This window comes from Lacerta agilis, chromosome 5, assembly GCF_009819535.1.
Source record: "Lacerta agilis isolate rLacAgi1 chromosome 5, rLacAgi1.pri, whole genome shotgun sequence".
NCBI lineage: Eukaryota > Metazoa > Chordata > Lepidosauria > Squamata > Lacertidae > Lacerta > Lacerta agilis.
The window spans coordinates 15,382,482-15,399,680 of record NC_046316.1 but is presented as its reverse complement, the minus strand read 5'-3'; the positions used below and the strand labels follow the sequence as shown (position 1 = coordinate 15,399,680).

Sequence of the window (17,199 nt, the reverse complement as noted above, 5' to 3'; positions counted from 1 at the left end):
TGCTCCTGCCTTGAGACATAAACTAACCCCTGTGCCTATTCGTATTCCACCTCATCAGGTAGATATGAGAACATGAAGTGTGGGTCCTGGCACATAGTTTCCAAAGTGATTTATTTGTGTGGCATACCTTTTCTGCATCAAGGCAAAGAGCAAAAGAAAAGGGCTAACTGGTTTTCCTAGGTGTATGCTTAAGATCCCGAGAACTGGAAGTTGAAATGAAGTGGAACGTTTGTGGGGCAGTTCTACACGTGGTAGTTGCCTTTACTAGGAAGCAGAACCTCATAATGCAGGAGTGGCCCATTAGCAACCTGTAATCAAGATCCAAGGCAGTTTATATTTGAGCCCTTGCTGGAACTTCCAATTTGCAATCAAATTATGATAGATTAACCCACAGTTCCACTTGTAGGGTGGGATGCATCAAGCTTTAAGGAGAAGCTATCCTGCATTTGGATATTACGTCTTACTGTTCTGCCTGTAAATATGAATTGTATACGTTGGGATGCATTGGCAAGCCTGAGCACATGCGCTGAATAACTGGATAGCACTTGCTGCTAGCTAGTGCCCAGGGCCAGACCTATCGTTCAGGAAAGTGAAGTGGCTGCTTTTAGCAGCAGAGGTCCTAAGAATGTATTTGGCCATTCTTCTCTCTTAGAGGACAGAGCTGTGTGTGCCATGAAAGCTGCCTTGTGCCTCTTGAATTAGGTGGCTGACCTCAGGTGTGGTGGAAGACACTGTCCCATTGCCAGTGTTGAAAGAATACTCAGTGTCTAAGCCATTCAACATCTGTGGAATGCAAGGAGAGGTGCCATCTTGCCCTTTGTCTCAGGGAACGGTTAAATAACTTTTGTGCAGCAAAATATGCCAGGCCACTGTTTGGAGAACAGTATAACCCCTCTGTGAATCTAGAAGTTGGCCATCCCTGCCGTACCAGAATAACAAGTTGAAAGTGTGTGTGATTCTGAACTTTCCCCACAGGTACAAAAATGCACTCCAGCAAGTCTTTCTCGGCCTTCTAGCATAAGACTTGGTAAGTGGCATTTCAGATTGGACAGTGTAATTTAGGAAGAAAATATTCTGCTTTCTCTCCAGCTGTTGCTGCAAGTCTTTGATTTAGACTCTGTTCTCTGTCTTTGGCCACTCAGAGACAGCCTTTCAAAGGCCCAGTAATAGTGCTCATTAAAACTGCCAGGAATGCTGCTGCAGTGCTGTCATGCAGATTTCTAGAATTCTCCCAAATCAGTTCAAGTACCAGCCTCCTATGAGACACAGGAGTGAATCATTGGGTTTGTGCAGCCCTTGTAAGGACTGTGTCAGGCCCCATGCACTGCCCATGTCATATTACAAGCACATGATTCCTTGTCTGAGTGAGTTTACATCTTTGTCTAGAATTACAAAAGCTAGAACAGAGCAACGTCTCTTAATTGTGCTTGAGGGAGTTGGAGATGACTTTCTTTGGTTTGTCCCAATTGCATTCTTCATACTGTGAGAGATGTGAGTCTCCATAGGCCCTTACAGAATGAGTGGTGTGTGTTTGTAGCTAAAGACAGCAGTTTCTTGATAATACAGGGATGGGAAGGGTCCTGTTTGTAAGAACAAAAAGGCTGTCTGGAGTAAGGAGCGTAGAACCCTTTTTTCAAATGCTTTTCTCCCACCCAGCTGCGCACAGTTCCAATATCTGAGCTCAGCAGAGGAGGAAAGCATCCGGGAGAAGGATAGCAGGGAGGGGACAATGGTGCCCCACTCCTTACCAATACACTCCTTTTGGTATTTTATTCTTTAAAAAAAGATGTCCCCCATGTGATTGATATATCTCCATTTAACTACCAGAGGATGCAGTTAGATTTTTCTCTGAAATAATAAAACTTGTTCCAGAGGACCACTTTATATTGCTTACAGCAGAAATCTTGCAGATCTCTTGTGAAATTCAGGGCCTAAAGGAATTCCCCCCCTCTTTCCTATTAAGCCTGACTGTTTTTCCTTTTGTACTTTAAAGCAGGTTCTTCCATCACCTTACTCCGAGAAGGAGTAAAAATACCCTGGACACCCAGGTGGCCAAAGACTGGCTCCAAAAGGGTAATATATATATGTATATTATTTATTTATTGGGAATTACTGCATGAATGGAGAGTTCTTTGTTCTAGCAAGTAGATTTTTGTCCATATTTAGAGCAGGGCACCACCATTGTTGAGATTTTATGATGGCATTGATTTTTTTCTTTAAAGTAGTAATTAAATAATATAGAATCAGTAATGGCATTCCTATCCACCCTGACTTGAACTCGACAAATATCTTGCGCTACAGATCCAATAAATCGGGGGGGGGGGGATAAAATTTCAAAAAGCAATATGAAGTTAAGTGGGGAAATCTGTACTTATTTCATCAGTGGGAATGTGCTGCTGAATGCATGTGTCTTCCTCCTTCTCCTACAGTTTCATGGAATAAATCTGCAGAATGCTACAGAACAGCCACGCGGTTGTGGGAAGGAGATGGTCCAGGAAGATGGTGTCACGGGTGAGTGCAATCAGCAGGAGTGGAAAAAACCAGCTGGTGTCGCTGCTGTTGTCTCGCATCCGGGTGATCATGAAGAGCTTGACTGAGGTCTCCCAACATCAACCCAGACACCATTTTCCTCACAGTGAAGACCACAGAGTTGTTTGTCCACTATTTAGCTATGCATTCCTACAATCACGGCCAGGGAAAGAACAAAACATCATTAACCTACAGTAACTTGTCCAGCAGAGAACTATGATACTTTCCAGTTCCTTGCAGATATCCTGCCAAAGAAGATCTTGGCTAGCAAATATCTAAAAAAGGCTTGAGACAGAAAAGGGGGGGGGAGAGAAGAGAAGGAGGCGGCGGAAGAGGAAGAAGATGAAGAAAGAAGGAGAAGCATCTTGAGGTTGACAAATGACTACTTACAGCATGTCCCTGTTACACATTAACTTTTTTTAGATGACTTGTCCTGTTACCTCTGCATTGGTTGAAAATTTGAACAACTGGATTTCCAGTTTGTTTTACAAGATATGCAAGAGCCCTAAGTGTGGAACTGAACTTGTGAAGATATTGTTTTATCCTACAAAATACAGCTCTTCATTAAAAGCTTACTAACTACATATCAAACATTCTTATCTTGTGGATACTGTATCTCCAATACAGAGGTTTCTTCCTCCTGCCCACATTGGGCAGCTCAGCAGTGACAATGGACCTACTAATAGGAAACAATTCATTTAACAGCTTCATAGAAACCAAACTAACTACTTTCATAATGCAGAATGTACAGCCTAGTTGGGAACAAATGGGAAAATTCTTTTCAGGTTTTTGTTTTTTTTTAAATTACTACTTGCAGTGATGTTATGTATATTGTTAAAAGAAAAGAAAAAAAACTGCTCTGCTGCCTCCTGTTAATATGTATATTTTGAAAGTAAGTTAAATGTAGAAGTAACATTTCCACAGCAGGGCTCTTTCTCATTTTGAGTAAGAGATGTACTTTATTTTTTAAACAGTAGCAACATTTGTAGAATACTTGTTTTAATTAATGTTTTAAATTAAAGAATATTTTTAGAAGCCTATATTGGATAAAAGAGTGGATAATTTTACAGAATACAGATTTATTAGAATACAGATTTGGAGGGATGGGACAACAGATTTGGGTGGCATCCCTATTTAGGCCATGAAAAAGTCAAAGTACATGGGGTTTTTGAATCACATAATAAGGAAATCATTATACATGGTGTGGGATAGGTTTAAAAACCTATTAGAAAAAAAAACACACTGGTGGTTATCCCCCCCCCCCAGAGGCTATCTCAGTAAAGAGGAAAAATTTGGGGGGGTGGAACAGGGCAACCTATAAAGAAATACAATCATACCTCGGGTTGCAAATGCTCTGTGTTACGTACTTTCGGGTTGTATACTCTGCAAACCCAGAAGTGTAACACAGAGCGAGGACACTTCTGCGCATGTCCGCGCGGTCCATGCATGCGCAAAAGTGCCACCCGGGTTGCGCACTGTTCGGGGTGCGAATGGCACCCCGGAACGAATTGAGTGCGCAACCTGAGGTACCACTGTACTAGAGGAGGAAGAAAACCAACTAAAATTGAGAAAGTTTGAAGAAATTAAACACCATCTTATAGATTGGTTGATATTTTTAAACTAGATCGAAGAAAAGGGTTTGCGACAGAAGTATTAAGGCTGGAAAAAGAATAATACAAAATAAAAAGAAAGTATCTAAATGTATAGACTCCTGATAGATTGGGAAGTAAAAGAGGAAGAAGTTAAGGAAGTGATGATTAAATGGTCAAAAGATGTTGGTCTCAGATTGTTGCATATAGACTCCTGAAAAATTGGGAAGTAAAAGAGGAAGAAGTTAAGGAAGTGATGATTAAATGGTCAAAAGATTTTGGTCTTTCAGATTGCTGCTTGGGAAAAATTAAGGAAAAAAAATATAAAGTTAAGAGAAGGCTTAAAATGGCAAAGCCATGGGGTGGAGTGGGGGATACAAATTTTGGACAATGCAAAGGCTTAATTGGACCTGAGTTCAGATGTCTTGGAAAAGAAATAACATTTTATTAATACAAATGAATGCACACTTTATGAAGCAAGCTAGCATTCCTTCAGCTACTGAAATATTTGAATAGCTGTCTCCATCCTCTCTCTGGTTAATAATCTGCATGATTTTGTTTTGGTGATCACACTGAAAGAAGGCCATAAATTCCACATAACGGCTAAGTGAGATATTTTCTGCTATTATATGGGGCATGTGGTTATCTCAAGGAATGAGGTGGTTTTTGTAATTCTAAAAGTAATGCACTTTGACTTCACAAAATGACAGAACTATGGTGGACACTGCAGTGAGTTGCATAATTGTTTAGCTAAAACTGATGTAGTTGGAGGCTCGCTGATACATTAGATGGATTTATATTCCCTCCATAGCTTTCGGATCAGTTTAAGAGATTCGCACACCCATGTTTTAATTTTCTCTATATTATATTGTTCTTTACAGGGGTATTCAAAATATTATTGAGTAAACTTCCTCTGTAATTTCCTTTCACAATTTCCTTTCTTGTCAACAGTCCTAGTGTTAGTATTATTGTCTGATTTCTTGGGGCACATACAGATCAAAACAGTTGATTATCTGTAACTTTTGCTATTCAGGTGAGTGATTTATGCAATTAACATATCCTGGCTAGGGCATCCCAAGTTCTGCTAGTGCATGATGGAACTGGGAGGGAAAGGGGTTAGCTCCACCCCTTCATTCAACGCAAGAAAGGCTCATCTATAAGACCAAAGGATTTGGCACCACTGGTCTTCATTGCTTCCTAGAAGGCCCAGCCTGCGAAGGTACAAAGAATCCTGCCTTACACTGTGAGCCTTCCATTCTTACTTCCTGGCCAGGACCACCAAAACCCACTTGTGGGGAAACGGGGAGGCAGGCTTCACAAAATCCTGTGCAAGCATATTCCTATGCTTGTTAGTGCAAACCACGTTACTGTTTTCCTTTTAATGCTCCCCCTCTCCAGCGGTAAACGCCTCCGAGTCTGGCTGTGCACTGACGGACATGCCCTCCTGTTCGTCATATGTTTATAGCTCCTGCATAAAGCCACCATTATAAAATAATCGTTACTTAACCAATGACACAAGTGGTGTCCATTTTGGCATCTGTCACCATTAAAAGCTGCCAAAGGGACAGAAAACCTATCAGCACTTGTCATTAGTGAAACCAGGTGCTGCTTTTGTGCCTTGAGAATTCCACGCATGAGGAAGCTCCGGTACAATCCAGTCGCTGTGACGTTGACAATGGGCTTTCCTTTCTCCTGGAATTCTCCCCTCCCACTGCCTGTCATGTTGCATTTTGGGATTAAGTCTCTCTCTTTTCCACCCTGCTACCTGTGCCAATTTTAAAACCATGAGCCATATTAGCGGAGATTATTATTATTATTTTTTTAAAAAAATAATAATTCCTGGTGGGTGTTTCGCTTTTAAAGCGAGAGCGACAAAAGCCCGCATAAAAGAAAACACCCCCCCCCCCCCGCATCGCGAAGCCCCCGTTTCTGCAACTCAACCCTGGCACAAGATCCGGCTCGCTGCTTTCGTTCATTTTTCCAGAACCCACGGCCTCCTTCCCTGCCCTCAGCCAAATATTGCTTTCAGATCTGGGCCGCGATAAAGAACAACAAAAACCATCCCAGCCGAACGCTGGGGTTCAAGAGCAGCCATTAATCGGAGGGGATCGGGTCCCTCTCGGGGTGCTCCCTATGTCTCGTTGCTCCTCCGATGGAGAACGAAGGAAAACGGAGAGAGAGAGAGAGGCGAGCCTTTCTGGTTGCTGCGCGTCCAATCAACGCGCGGGAGCTCTTCGCCTTTTCTCTCTGTGACGTCAGAAGGACTTGTTCAAGCGGCAGGTCACGTGGGCCGCCTGGACTTTGGCTCCCCCCGCTGCTGCTGCGCCGCTACGTGTAAAGCGCGTCGCTCTCTCGCTCGCCTCCGTCTGTCCCAGGCAGCCTCCGAGAAGCGCGCAGGGTGGTTTGGGAGAAGGCGAGGGGGAGCCTGGAGAGAGCCCCGAGACGAGGCAGCAGCTTGGCCCGGAAGGAGCCGTCCGCGCTCGGCCTCCAGCCGTGAGGGGAGCCTCTTCTTCTTGGGGAGCCGAAGCCGCCTCAGCGGCCGAATCACAAGGCGCCGCTTTCCTCCCGCGCGCCTGGCGCGTCTCCTCCGCCAGCTGCCTGGGACCTGTTGGGGCTTCTGCCCGCCCGCCCGCCCGCCTTTTCCCATTCGTGGCAGCGGGCGTCGTGAGGTGCCGGAGCGAGCGGTGGCTGCTGGCTTGATTTCGGGGTGCGGGGAAGGGGCAGCCTCTGGTTTGGCGCCGCCGCCTTGATTTCCCGCCGGAATCTTGGAAGGAAAGGCGCGGCGGCGGCGGCGGCGGCGGCGAGGGCGCCAGAGCGAGAGGTACCGAGCCGCCTGGACGTGCGCTCTGATGCTCGGCTTGCGCGCCTCCCCGCCGAAGAGCAGCGCTATGGCTGGGGATAGGCTCGCCTGAGGGGGCTGGCGCCGGCAGCAGCAGCGGGAGCTCCCCGGAGCCCCAGCCTGCCCGCTCTTAGACATGACGGAGGCGGCTGCAGTAGATATTACTCGCGAGGAGGAGGAGGAGGAGGCGGCGGCGGCAGCAGGAGGATGATCAGCACCAGCAGCAACCTGAACGCGGACTCCTCCTCGGCGATCAACGCGGCCATCATCCCCACGACCATGGAGGTCCCCTGCGACCGCGGCAGCGCATGTGGTGGGCCTTCCTGGCCTCGTCCATGCTCACCTTTTTCGGGGGACTCTTTCTCACCCTGCTCTGGAGGACCCTCAAGTACCTGTGGACCGTCTGCTGCCACTGTGGGGGCAAGGAGAAGGTAACAGTTTCTCTTCTTTCCCGGGTTCTCCCGCTTGAGGGCCGCTTCACACGTTGCCTAGGGCGAGGCGGGAAGCTGAGGTCGTACAAAGCGCGCACACTCGCGTGTGTAGCAGGTGCCTTCCTCTGGGAGCTGCGAATGGCCGTGGAGGGGAAAAGCCAACGCCTGCGGAAAATCCACACCTCAATGGTGTTTCATGTTTCATACCAGTGATGCGGAACCTTTGGCCCTCTGGACGTTGCTTAACTACAGCTCCCATCAGCCCCTGCAAGCATGGCCAATGGCTGGGGGTGCCTGGAGTTGTAGTTCAGCAACATGTGGAGGGCCAAAGGTTCTCCATCCTTAAGGCTTATCAAATCTGGCAAATGATGGAACATGCTATAAGCAAGGTTTCTTGGTTCGTGCTGCTTCTGTTCCCCATACACCTGAGTGTGATGGGGGTGACCACTGCTGAAAGGTGAAAAGATAGCAAAGTTGTCTCAAGGCAGCTTATTTTTCATATATATTTGTGTGAACCTGTTGACTTGGCTAATTGTTATCCTGCATTGGTGACACCCTCTTGGTTGTCCCTTCCTTGGCCCATTTGCACATGCATGCTATTGCCAGATGTGCAGCTTGGCATGTGAATGGACTCATGTTTTATGGCACTTTGGGGATATCCCTTGTCAGTCAATGTGAAGCAGCATAAACCAAAATTGGATTCGTTTACTGTCAGAGTGTGATTTGATCTCAAAAGTAAGTCTCACAGAAGGCTGGGTAGGGATTGCAGCTTAAATTAATCAATAGAACCTGAATTAGATTTAAGTACCTGATGTCAGAACCAGTGGCGTACCGAGGTTGGGGCGTTGGGGGCACTGCGCCCCGGGTGGCGACACTCGGCGCTGCCCTCCCGCAAGTACGATTCCCAAGCCGCTGCCCGGCACCCCTTCCGTGCGGTGGCTACTCGCACGGCAACTCGTAAGGCTGCTGAGCCTTACGAGTTGCCGTGCGAGCAACCGCCGCACCCTCACAGAAGGGGTGCCGGCCGCTTGCACCTGGCATCCCAGCCGGACTGCGCTTCATAGTGCGCATGCATCATGATGTCACGACGCATGTGTTGTGACATCAGCACGCACGCTATGGAGCAGTGCCCTGCCCCTTGGGGGTGCCCCCGCGTTTGCCGCTCCGGACGGCAAAGCGGCTCCCTACACCACTGGTCAGAAGGCATGCTCAGGGATCCTAGGCTGACTGATCACTGGCTGGGCACCCATTTTCTCCTCCTTCCCCCCCTTCCTTTGCCTTTCTCCTCCCCCCCTTCCTTTACCTGAGGCAAATTCATTGTTTCCAACAGTTTCTCAGTGCACTGATGTTGATCTGTCTCCAAAGTTTCCCACCCCCTGTTCATAATTTCTTGCTGCTGAAGTTAAGGAAGAAAGGAATCCAAGCACAGAGGAAGGGAAAAGGCAAAGTTTATTTAAACAAGAGAGATAATCATAGGGACCCTGAGGGTCTTCTCATCCTCCAATTCAGGAATCTCAACTAGATCATACATGACAGATGACCATCTAACCTCTGCTTAAAAACCTCCAATGAAGAAGCATCCTCTACCTCTGGTGAGAGTCTGTTCCACTGTCAAACAGATATTACTGTCGGAAAATTTGTCCTGATGCTTAGTCAGAATCTCAATTCTTGTAACTTGAAACCATTTGTTTGGGTCCTGGTCTCTGGAGCAGGACAAAACAAGCTTGCTCCATCCTCCATATCACAGCCCTTTAAACAGGTTATTGTTGTTATTATCGTTATCGGTGTGTGGGTGGGTGTGTATACTGAAAATAGGTAAATTTTGATAATAAACCTGCTTTGCAATGGGAGTTGAATAATTTCGATTGCAACTGTAGTTTCAAATTTGCCAGGTTTGTGACGAGGGTTGTCATGAAAATGATGGTTCTGTATATGTCATGAGGGAATGCCAAATCATAAAAGTGGTTGAAGGATCTAAAAGTGGTTGTCGAAATCTCAGATTACACATAACTTGCTCCATTATAGCTATATTTCAGAGTGAGTGGTACCAAGCGTCCAGTGTAAGATTTCGGGCTGTTTCCCAATGAGTTGCAATTACTTTACACGCTGCCAAGATCATATATAGAGCCAGTTCTTTTGACCGTATATTTACACTGGTATCATCAAAATAATCAGCAACATTAAACTTGGACAACAAACAGTACCGGTAGTTTCTTCAGTAATACTCTATCAAAATTAAATTCCAAAAATCTTGCACCAACTGACAAGCCCAACATAAATGATATGTACAAAGTTTATTGCAATTCTCCCTCAAAAATTTGGTGATATAAGAAGAAAGCATTTTTGACTTGCTGATCAGAAGGTCAGCCGTTCGAATCCCCGCAACAGGGTGAGCTCCTGTTGCTCGGTCCCAGCTCCTGCCAACCTAGCAATTCGAAAGCACGTCAAAGTGCAAGTAGATAAATAGGTACCGCTCCAGCAGGAAGGTAAACGGTGTTTCCGTGTACTGCTCCGGTTCACCAAAAGCGGCTTTGTCATGCTGGGCACATGATCCCAGAAGCTGTACACCGGCTCCATCGGCCAGTAACGCGAGATGAGTGCCACAACCCCAGAGTCAGACACGACTGGACCTAATGGTCAGGGTTCCCTTTAAAAGGTAAAGGGGCCCCTGACCATCAGGTCCAGTCGTGTCCGACTCTGAGGTTGCGGCGCTCATCTCGCTCTATAGGCCGAGGGAGCCGGCGTTTGTCCGCAGACAGCTTCCGGGTCATGTGGCCAGCATGACAAAGCTGCTTCTGGCGAACCAGAGCAGCGCACGGAAACGCTGTTTACCCTCCCGCCGGAGCAGTCCCTATTTATCTACTTGCACTTTGATGTGCTTTCGAGCTGCTAGGTGGGCAGGAGCTGGGACCGAGCAACAGGAGCTCACCCTGTGGCAGGGATTCGAACTGCCAACCTTCTGATCAGCAAGCCCTAGACTCTGTGGTTTAACCCACAGCGCCACCGGTTACCTTTACTGTCTGTATAGTGCAGGCAACTCCTGATTTGTTTGAGGGTTGCATTTCAAGTCATCACACGTGATGGAGGAGCCCTTTTCTTGCTGCTTCCAGGGTCACTGCAATTCATGCATGCTTACAGTTGCAAATGTTATTTTGTGGTTTATTTACTTAACATTGTGAACATAAGCACTTAAAACTTTTTTCCCTAACTTTATTCTGCAAATTTTGAAATCACATGATCAAAATCAATTCCTTTCACTGCTTTGTATTCAATTGACAAGATGGCTAAGCCAGAGAGCTGAGCTTGACTCATAGTGGATCTAAGATAACTCTTGATTGAGCATTTTATCCTTACAACAACCTTGTGAGGTATCTTAGACTGAGAGTGAGTGGGCTGCCGAAGGTCACCCAGTAAATTTCTTGGCTGAATGGGGATTTGAATTCTGGTCTCTCAGGTCCTAGCCTATCACTCTAAGCACTACTGGACCATACTTTTGTTTAGCCATAAACTCCTAGAGTGAGCTCCAGCCAAGCCACATTGGTAATGGCTGTAAAATGAAACCAAGTATCCTTGCATGTAGTGTGCAGCAGAAAACTCATGGCAGGGATGATGCAGCCTATTGTGGCTCTTATCTGAATAGGACACCTGCCTGAAACATGCATTTCTAAAACCCATCCCACCTTTACATTGTGTGATGTTTGCAAAACCCTGAAACTGAGCTTTCACTCATCTTAACTGCACCCTGTGTGTTGTGATTGGCTGTCTCTTAGAAGCCAGCAGAACCCAAGCCAAGAAAGGAGGGATAAGGAAGTTGGGGGGGCACTGTTTCTATTAAGTGTAAGCTGTTGTTTTACAGAGGCAGGTCTTTGCTACTCATAAAAATTGTATTGTTCTATAGGTAGAACAATTTACCGATCTCAGTGGGATAATTTATGGAATATTAGTATGAAATTTACGGCTTGCACGCGAATAAGGGAAAACATGCTAAAATTAGTATATAGATGGCACTTAACACCTGAAAAATTGGCCAAAATATATAAATTAAAGTCAGATAAGTGTTGGAAGTGCCAGGAGAAAGTTGGTAATTACTTTCACTGTTGGCGGACCTGTGTCAAAATTAAAAAGTATTGGAATATGGTATATGAAAAAATGAAAAAGATGTTAAAAATCACCTTTAAAAAAACACCAGAGACAATGTTATTGAGTTTGGTACAGGAGGAAATACAAGAAGATAGAAGAAATGTTTTCCTATATTCGTGTGCAGCTGCTAGAATGTTATTAGCCCAATATTGGAAAGGGGAAGAGGTTCCAACGATACAGGAGTGGCACCTAAAATTAGTAGAGTTCATGGAACTTGGCAAAAATGACAGCAGCAATTAGAAATATTTCGAAACAAAAAATTATAGGAGAATGGAAATATGTGGAGGAATATTTGAAGAAAGAAGTGAAGAGGGAGAGTTTTATTCTCTAGTTTATTCTCTATAAGTCTTTTTGTCCTTTTGTAACCAAGAAGGAGTAGAAACAAAATTGGTGATCTGCTTGGAATGACTGACATACAGGGAAAGGTAATTATGGATAACGAGGGATAAGTATATAAAGATATTTTGTAACAAACTTGATTTATTAAATAAAGCATAGACAAGAACTTTAGTAGGAGACACGAAGAAGAACTTTAGGAAGTCATTTTAACTTTTTTTTCTTTTTTTCCTCTGTCTTTTTTTGAGTTTTATTTTTACTTGATTGTGTAATTGTAATGATGTGGTTGTGTAATTGTCTTTTGTAATTGTGTAGACTGTGTTTGTATTATTATTTGTATTATCTTAAAGAAATTTCAATAAAAACTTGTTTTTTTAAAAAAAAAATGTATTCCCACGTCTCTTGAAAACACATAATTCAAGGGTGAGGAAATTAAACCAATGGACTCTTGTGGGGTTTCTGGCAGAGACAAGGGTTGGGGGCTATCTCTGTCCAGATAAGACTTGCAATTGATTTCTTTGCATAAGCTGGGATTTTGGTTTTGTTTTAAAATGCTGTTAATCATGGAGGCCACTTGGTCTTCCAGTGACAATGCTAGATCCAAGAGCACTCTCAAATAATAAACCTGATCCCTTTAGGCCAGGGTAGTATAACCTGCTGTGGAATAGGTTGGAACACTAGGAGGCTGGACAAGACAAAACACCAACAAATCTCTTTTTTGTCAGGTTTATTGACTATCATTAGGTAGGCCAAAGAATCAAATTGATATAATCATGATTTAAATCACTAGCGAGTAAGACTCAATTTAAATCACTTTTTTACAAAAAGACTCATTCTTGCTGGTATAATCTTAATTTTTACAACCAGATGAAGGTATCATTTTTGGAATAATAAATGCTACCTTCATGCAGGGAAGACTGGGGGGATGAGAGAGGGGGATCCTAGCTTAATGTAGGGAAGATGGGTGTGGCTGGGGGAGGGGGCTCCTAGCTTCATGTAGGGAAGACTGGGGTGTGTGGCTGGGAGGGGGATCCTAGCTTTATGTAGGGAAGACGGGTGTGGCTGGGGGAGGGGGTCCTAGCTTCAGGTAGGGGACACTGGGGTGTGGGGTGAGGGAGGGAGATGCCGCCTTCACGGAACAAAGACTGGCGGGGGGGGTGGCTGAGGGAGGGGGAGATCCCTGGAGGGGAGACTGGTGAGGTGTGTGGTTGAAATAGCGTGTGCCGCCAAGAGGTCTGCTGGGGAGTGGGCCAGACAGATATGCCGACCCCTTTTTTATGGCTTAACGGAGATGCTTACTCAATAAAGCAATGTTGCTGTTCCACGTTTTCTAAAATTGCTTTTTAATTGCCGTTGGGGCATTTTTACGAGCCCTTCCTGCGTACGTTTCTAATATCTGAACAGTACACTGCATAGTCGTCTGCTGAGTGAACAGTCACAGCTGGAGGAGGACATGGACACTTTGAAGCAGAAGAACAACCAGTTGGTACGAGAGCGCGATCACCTCCAGCAGTCATGTGAGGAAATGAAGAGACTTCATGATGAGGATCTGAAGGAAATAACAGACCTGCGCAGTCAGCTGCAGCAGGTAGCCTTTGCTCTGTTTTTGCCTTCTGAGTTCTGTTTTTCAAGTGTTTTGTGAGGCACTGCAGGAGAGTGTCTTCCATTCCGTTTATTTAATATGCAGTCAGCGGTGAACAGCAGGGGGGATGGTTCACCCCGGGTGCCATGGGTTTTTTTTTTTTTTTTTTTTACAAAATTATCAAGAACAGTTACTGCCCTACCCTCTGAGGTAGTTTGGGACCCGGCGCTGGGCTTCCCGGGTCCCGGAAAGTCGGCCTATGTGAAGAAAATAAGACTAGGCCGAGGAGACTTGGCCTTGCCTTCACCCCGCCCCTTGCCCGCAGCCGATTGGCCAGCTGGGTTGGGGGCGAGGCGAAGGCAAAGTAAGGCCGAATCTATTCGGCCTAGTCTCATTTTCTTCACATAGGCCGACTTTCCGGGCCGCTGGAGAGGCCTGCCAAGGCCACTCCCTGTCCTGCGCACCCTCTTCGGGCCCCGTCCCCCCTCCAAAAAGCATCTGCTGCCCCCAAAAGAGGCACGCACAGAACAATGGCAGCGACACGTTTTGCTTGCGCGTGGCACTGGGAGCAGTGTTATTTTGATAATCTTTGGGAGTCATTCAGATGGTGCTCAGTGGTGTGTGAGCCAATCTCCAAAGTTATATGGCCTAGAAACTTGACTGCAGTTCTCAATATGTTGTGTTTAGATAATTGATTTTAGGGGATAACAAATCAACAAAACCAATTGTTTGTGGAAGCATTGTGGATAGCACCCCAAATGTGTGTACTTGACCACAAGTCTGTCTTCATTGCAGCCATGCATGGCCCTGGCAAATTTATCAGTCTTGTTTTGGAATAGCTTGTTCACTTATCCACCTTTTCTGGCAAACGTATTGCTTGGTTTGAAAATGCTCTTGTCTAAACCTTCTTAACTCTGTGCTTATTTGTGTTTGGCAACAGGTACAACGGATAAACCACCATCACCACCCCCTGCAGTTATTGCTGTGAGGCAGATGAATGAGAAACCGGAGACCATTTTGTTTCAGCCATGCCAGGAGCAGGATGAGTTGAGGAAGCGTCTTGCACTGTCGTCTCCTGGATCAACCTTTGATGACTGCAGGTAAAAGACTGAACGGTCACATGAGAGCATATTCCCAGGTCTAACACATGTGCACTGGAGCATGGGTCTTTGGCTCTTTTCCGTGGCACGGCTGTTTGAGTTGGGTTGGGGGCAGCTAAGGATGCCTAGGATGGCTCCGTCAGAGAGCATGAGACACTTAATCTCAGGGTTGTGGGTTACAGCCCTATGTTTGGCAAAATATTCCTGCATTGCAAGGGGTTGAACTAGATGACCCAGTCTTTGTTAGCTAGTAATGTTATCTTCGCAGTTTTTTGGCAAACAGATTGCTCGGGTTTTTTTAAATGCTCTCTAACCCCTCTAACTCCATGCTTGTTTGTGTTTGGCAACAGGTACAATGGATAAACCATCATCACCACCCCCTACACCACACCACCTAGTGTCCCCTACATGAAGCTAGCACCCCCCCTCCCTCAGCCACATACCCCAATCTTCCCTACATGAAGCTAGGATCCCCCTCCCTCAGCCACACACCCCAGTCTTCCCTGCATGAAGCTAGGATCCCCCTTCCTCACCCACACACCCCAGTCTTCCCTGCATGAAGCTATTATCCCCCTCTCAGCCACACACCCCAGTCTTCCCTGCATGAAGCTATTATCCCCCTCTCTCAGCCACACACCCCAGTCTTCCCTGCATGAAGCTAGGATCCCCCTCCCTCAGCCACACACCCCAGTCTTCCCTGTGTGAGGGGAAGACACTCCAGCAAGTGAAGAGCATCTTTCTCCTGAGCTGCAAGAATGCCAATGTATTCATCAAAGCATGGTTCACATTCACAGCCTTCTAGCGAAAGACTTCGTAAGTGGCATTTCAGATTGGACAGTGCAAGACATTTCTTTCCTTCAGTTGTCTGTGCAATTTAGGAAGAAAATATTCTGCTTTCTCTCCAGCTGTTGCTGCAAGTCTTTGATTTAGACTCTGTTCTCTGTCTTTGGCCACTCAGAGACAGCCTTTCAAAGGCCCAGTAATAATCCTCATTTAAACTACCAGGAATGCTGCTGCAGTGCTGTCATGCAGATTTCTAGAATTCTCCCAAGTTAGTTCATCTACCAGCCTCCTATGAGACACAGGAGTGAATAATGGGGTTTGTTCAGCCCTTGTAAGGACTGTGTTGAGCCCCGTGCACTGCCCATGTCATATTACAGCCCCACTGCACATGATTCCTTGTCTGAGTGAGGTTACATCTTTGTCTAGAACTGCCAAAGATAGAACAGAGCAATGTATCTTAATATTGTGCTTGTGGGAGTAAATCTTGTGCTTGAGGAGGAAAGCATTCAGGAGAAGGATAGCAGGTTTTTTGGGTTTTTTTAAAAATAAGATGTCCCCCTTGTGATTGATATATCTCCATATAACTACGAGGGGATGCAGTTTGATTTTTCTCTGTAACAATAACGCGTTTTCCAGAGTCCACTTTATATTGCTTACAGCAGAAATCTTGCAGATCTCTTGTGAAATTCAGGGCCTAAAGGAGTTCCCCCCCCCTCTTTCTTATTAAGCCTGACTGTTTTTCCTTTTGTACTTTAAAGTAGGTTCTTCCATCACCTTAAAATATGGCCGAGAAGGAATAAAAATACCCTGGACACCCAAGTTCCCAAAGACTGGCTCCAAAAGGGGTAATATATATATATTTACCGTATATTATTTCTTTCTTGGGAATTACTGCATGAATGGAGAGTTCTGTGTTCTAGCTAGTAGATTTTCGTCAATGTTTAGAACAGGGCACCCTCCCATCTTTGGTGGGCCCCCGGGGTCACATTTGGAAATTGAAGAAACTGTCATGGGCACCACAGCATAGCCCTTTTGCAGAAAAAAAACCACGATAATGGGATGAGAAAAGCCTCCTCCCCAAAGCACGAGGTAAAACACCCATGCCCTTAACAAATACAACACAGGGACAAAGAGAGGTGACCCCCAAATTAAAAACAAACAAGACCCTGGTTTATTTATTTTTTAATTGAGAGAGTTAGGAAGGGGGGCTCAAGGGAGAGTCTGAAGCTACCACGGTGCACATTGGGCAGTCCATGTTTTGAGCAAGGACGTGCCCCCATCCCATATTTCTAGTGCATACGTATTAAAAACATTCTCTCTACCCCCTCAACCTCTCAGTGTTAATATGAAATTTTCCATGATATCCTAGTGGTGGGGTAGTCTTTAAATAGCGCACATAACTGAACAATTAGGTGTTGTTCTTATTGGAAGCCTGCTATTTAAAGACACTTGGAAGCCAACGTAAAGGGATGGTGTGACTTCCCTGATAACTTTTGCAACACATCCAACTGCCATGGCTTCTCCGGTGCCATTCTATACAGGATCACAGTCCCATTCCGAATGTAGCAGCCCCAGCCTGGTAACCCCACCGCAGTCGCCACTTAACCTAGAGATCTTGTCCTTTGCCAGTAGCCAGTCACAGAACTCGCTTTCCACCCTGCCCAGGGTCTCTGCGAGCCCAGTGTCTGTAGGGCAACATCAAAATGATAAGTTAAGTTATTCTGTGAATGTCTTAGGTAGGGCTAGGGGAATACAGCTGATCCCAGAATAATCAAGAGGCCAGTCGCTGCAGCTGCTAGCCAGGACCAGGATAGATCTATAGGCAGCAGGGGCAGCCATCCTTAAGCTTTTAGAGCAGGTTGTGGATGAA

The 17,199-nt window shown here is 45.7% G+C and overlaps 1 protein-coding gene across 1 annotated transcript in view; it reads left to right on the top strand.

Moving 5' to 3' along the window:
* The window catches only part of LOC117046598 (disks large homolog 5-like), a 46,314-nt gene extending 30,147 nt beyond the window's left edge, over nt 1–16,167 (top strand). The window contains exons 5-6 of the mRNA XM_033148705.1: nt 15,259–15,359; nt 16,088–16,167. Coding sequence (XP_033004596.1) covers nt 15,259–15,359; nt 16,088–16,090 — 104 coding nt within the window. The 3' untranslated portion in view covers nt 16,091–16,167. The remainder of the gene's footprint in view (nt 1–15,258; nt 15,360–16,087) is intronic.
* Nucleotides 16,168–17,199: the final 1,032 nt, after the last annotated feature.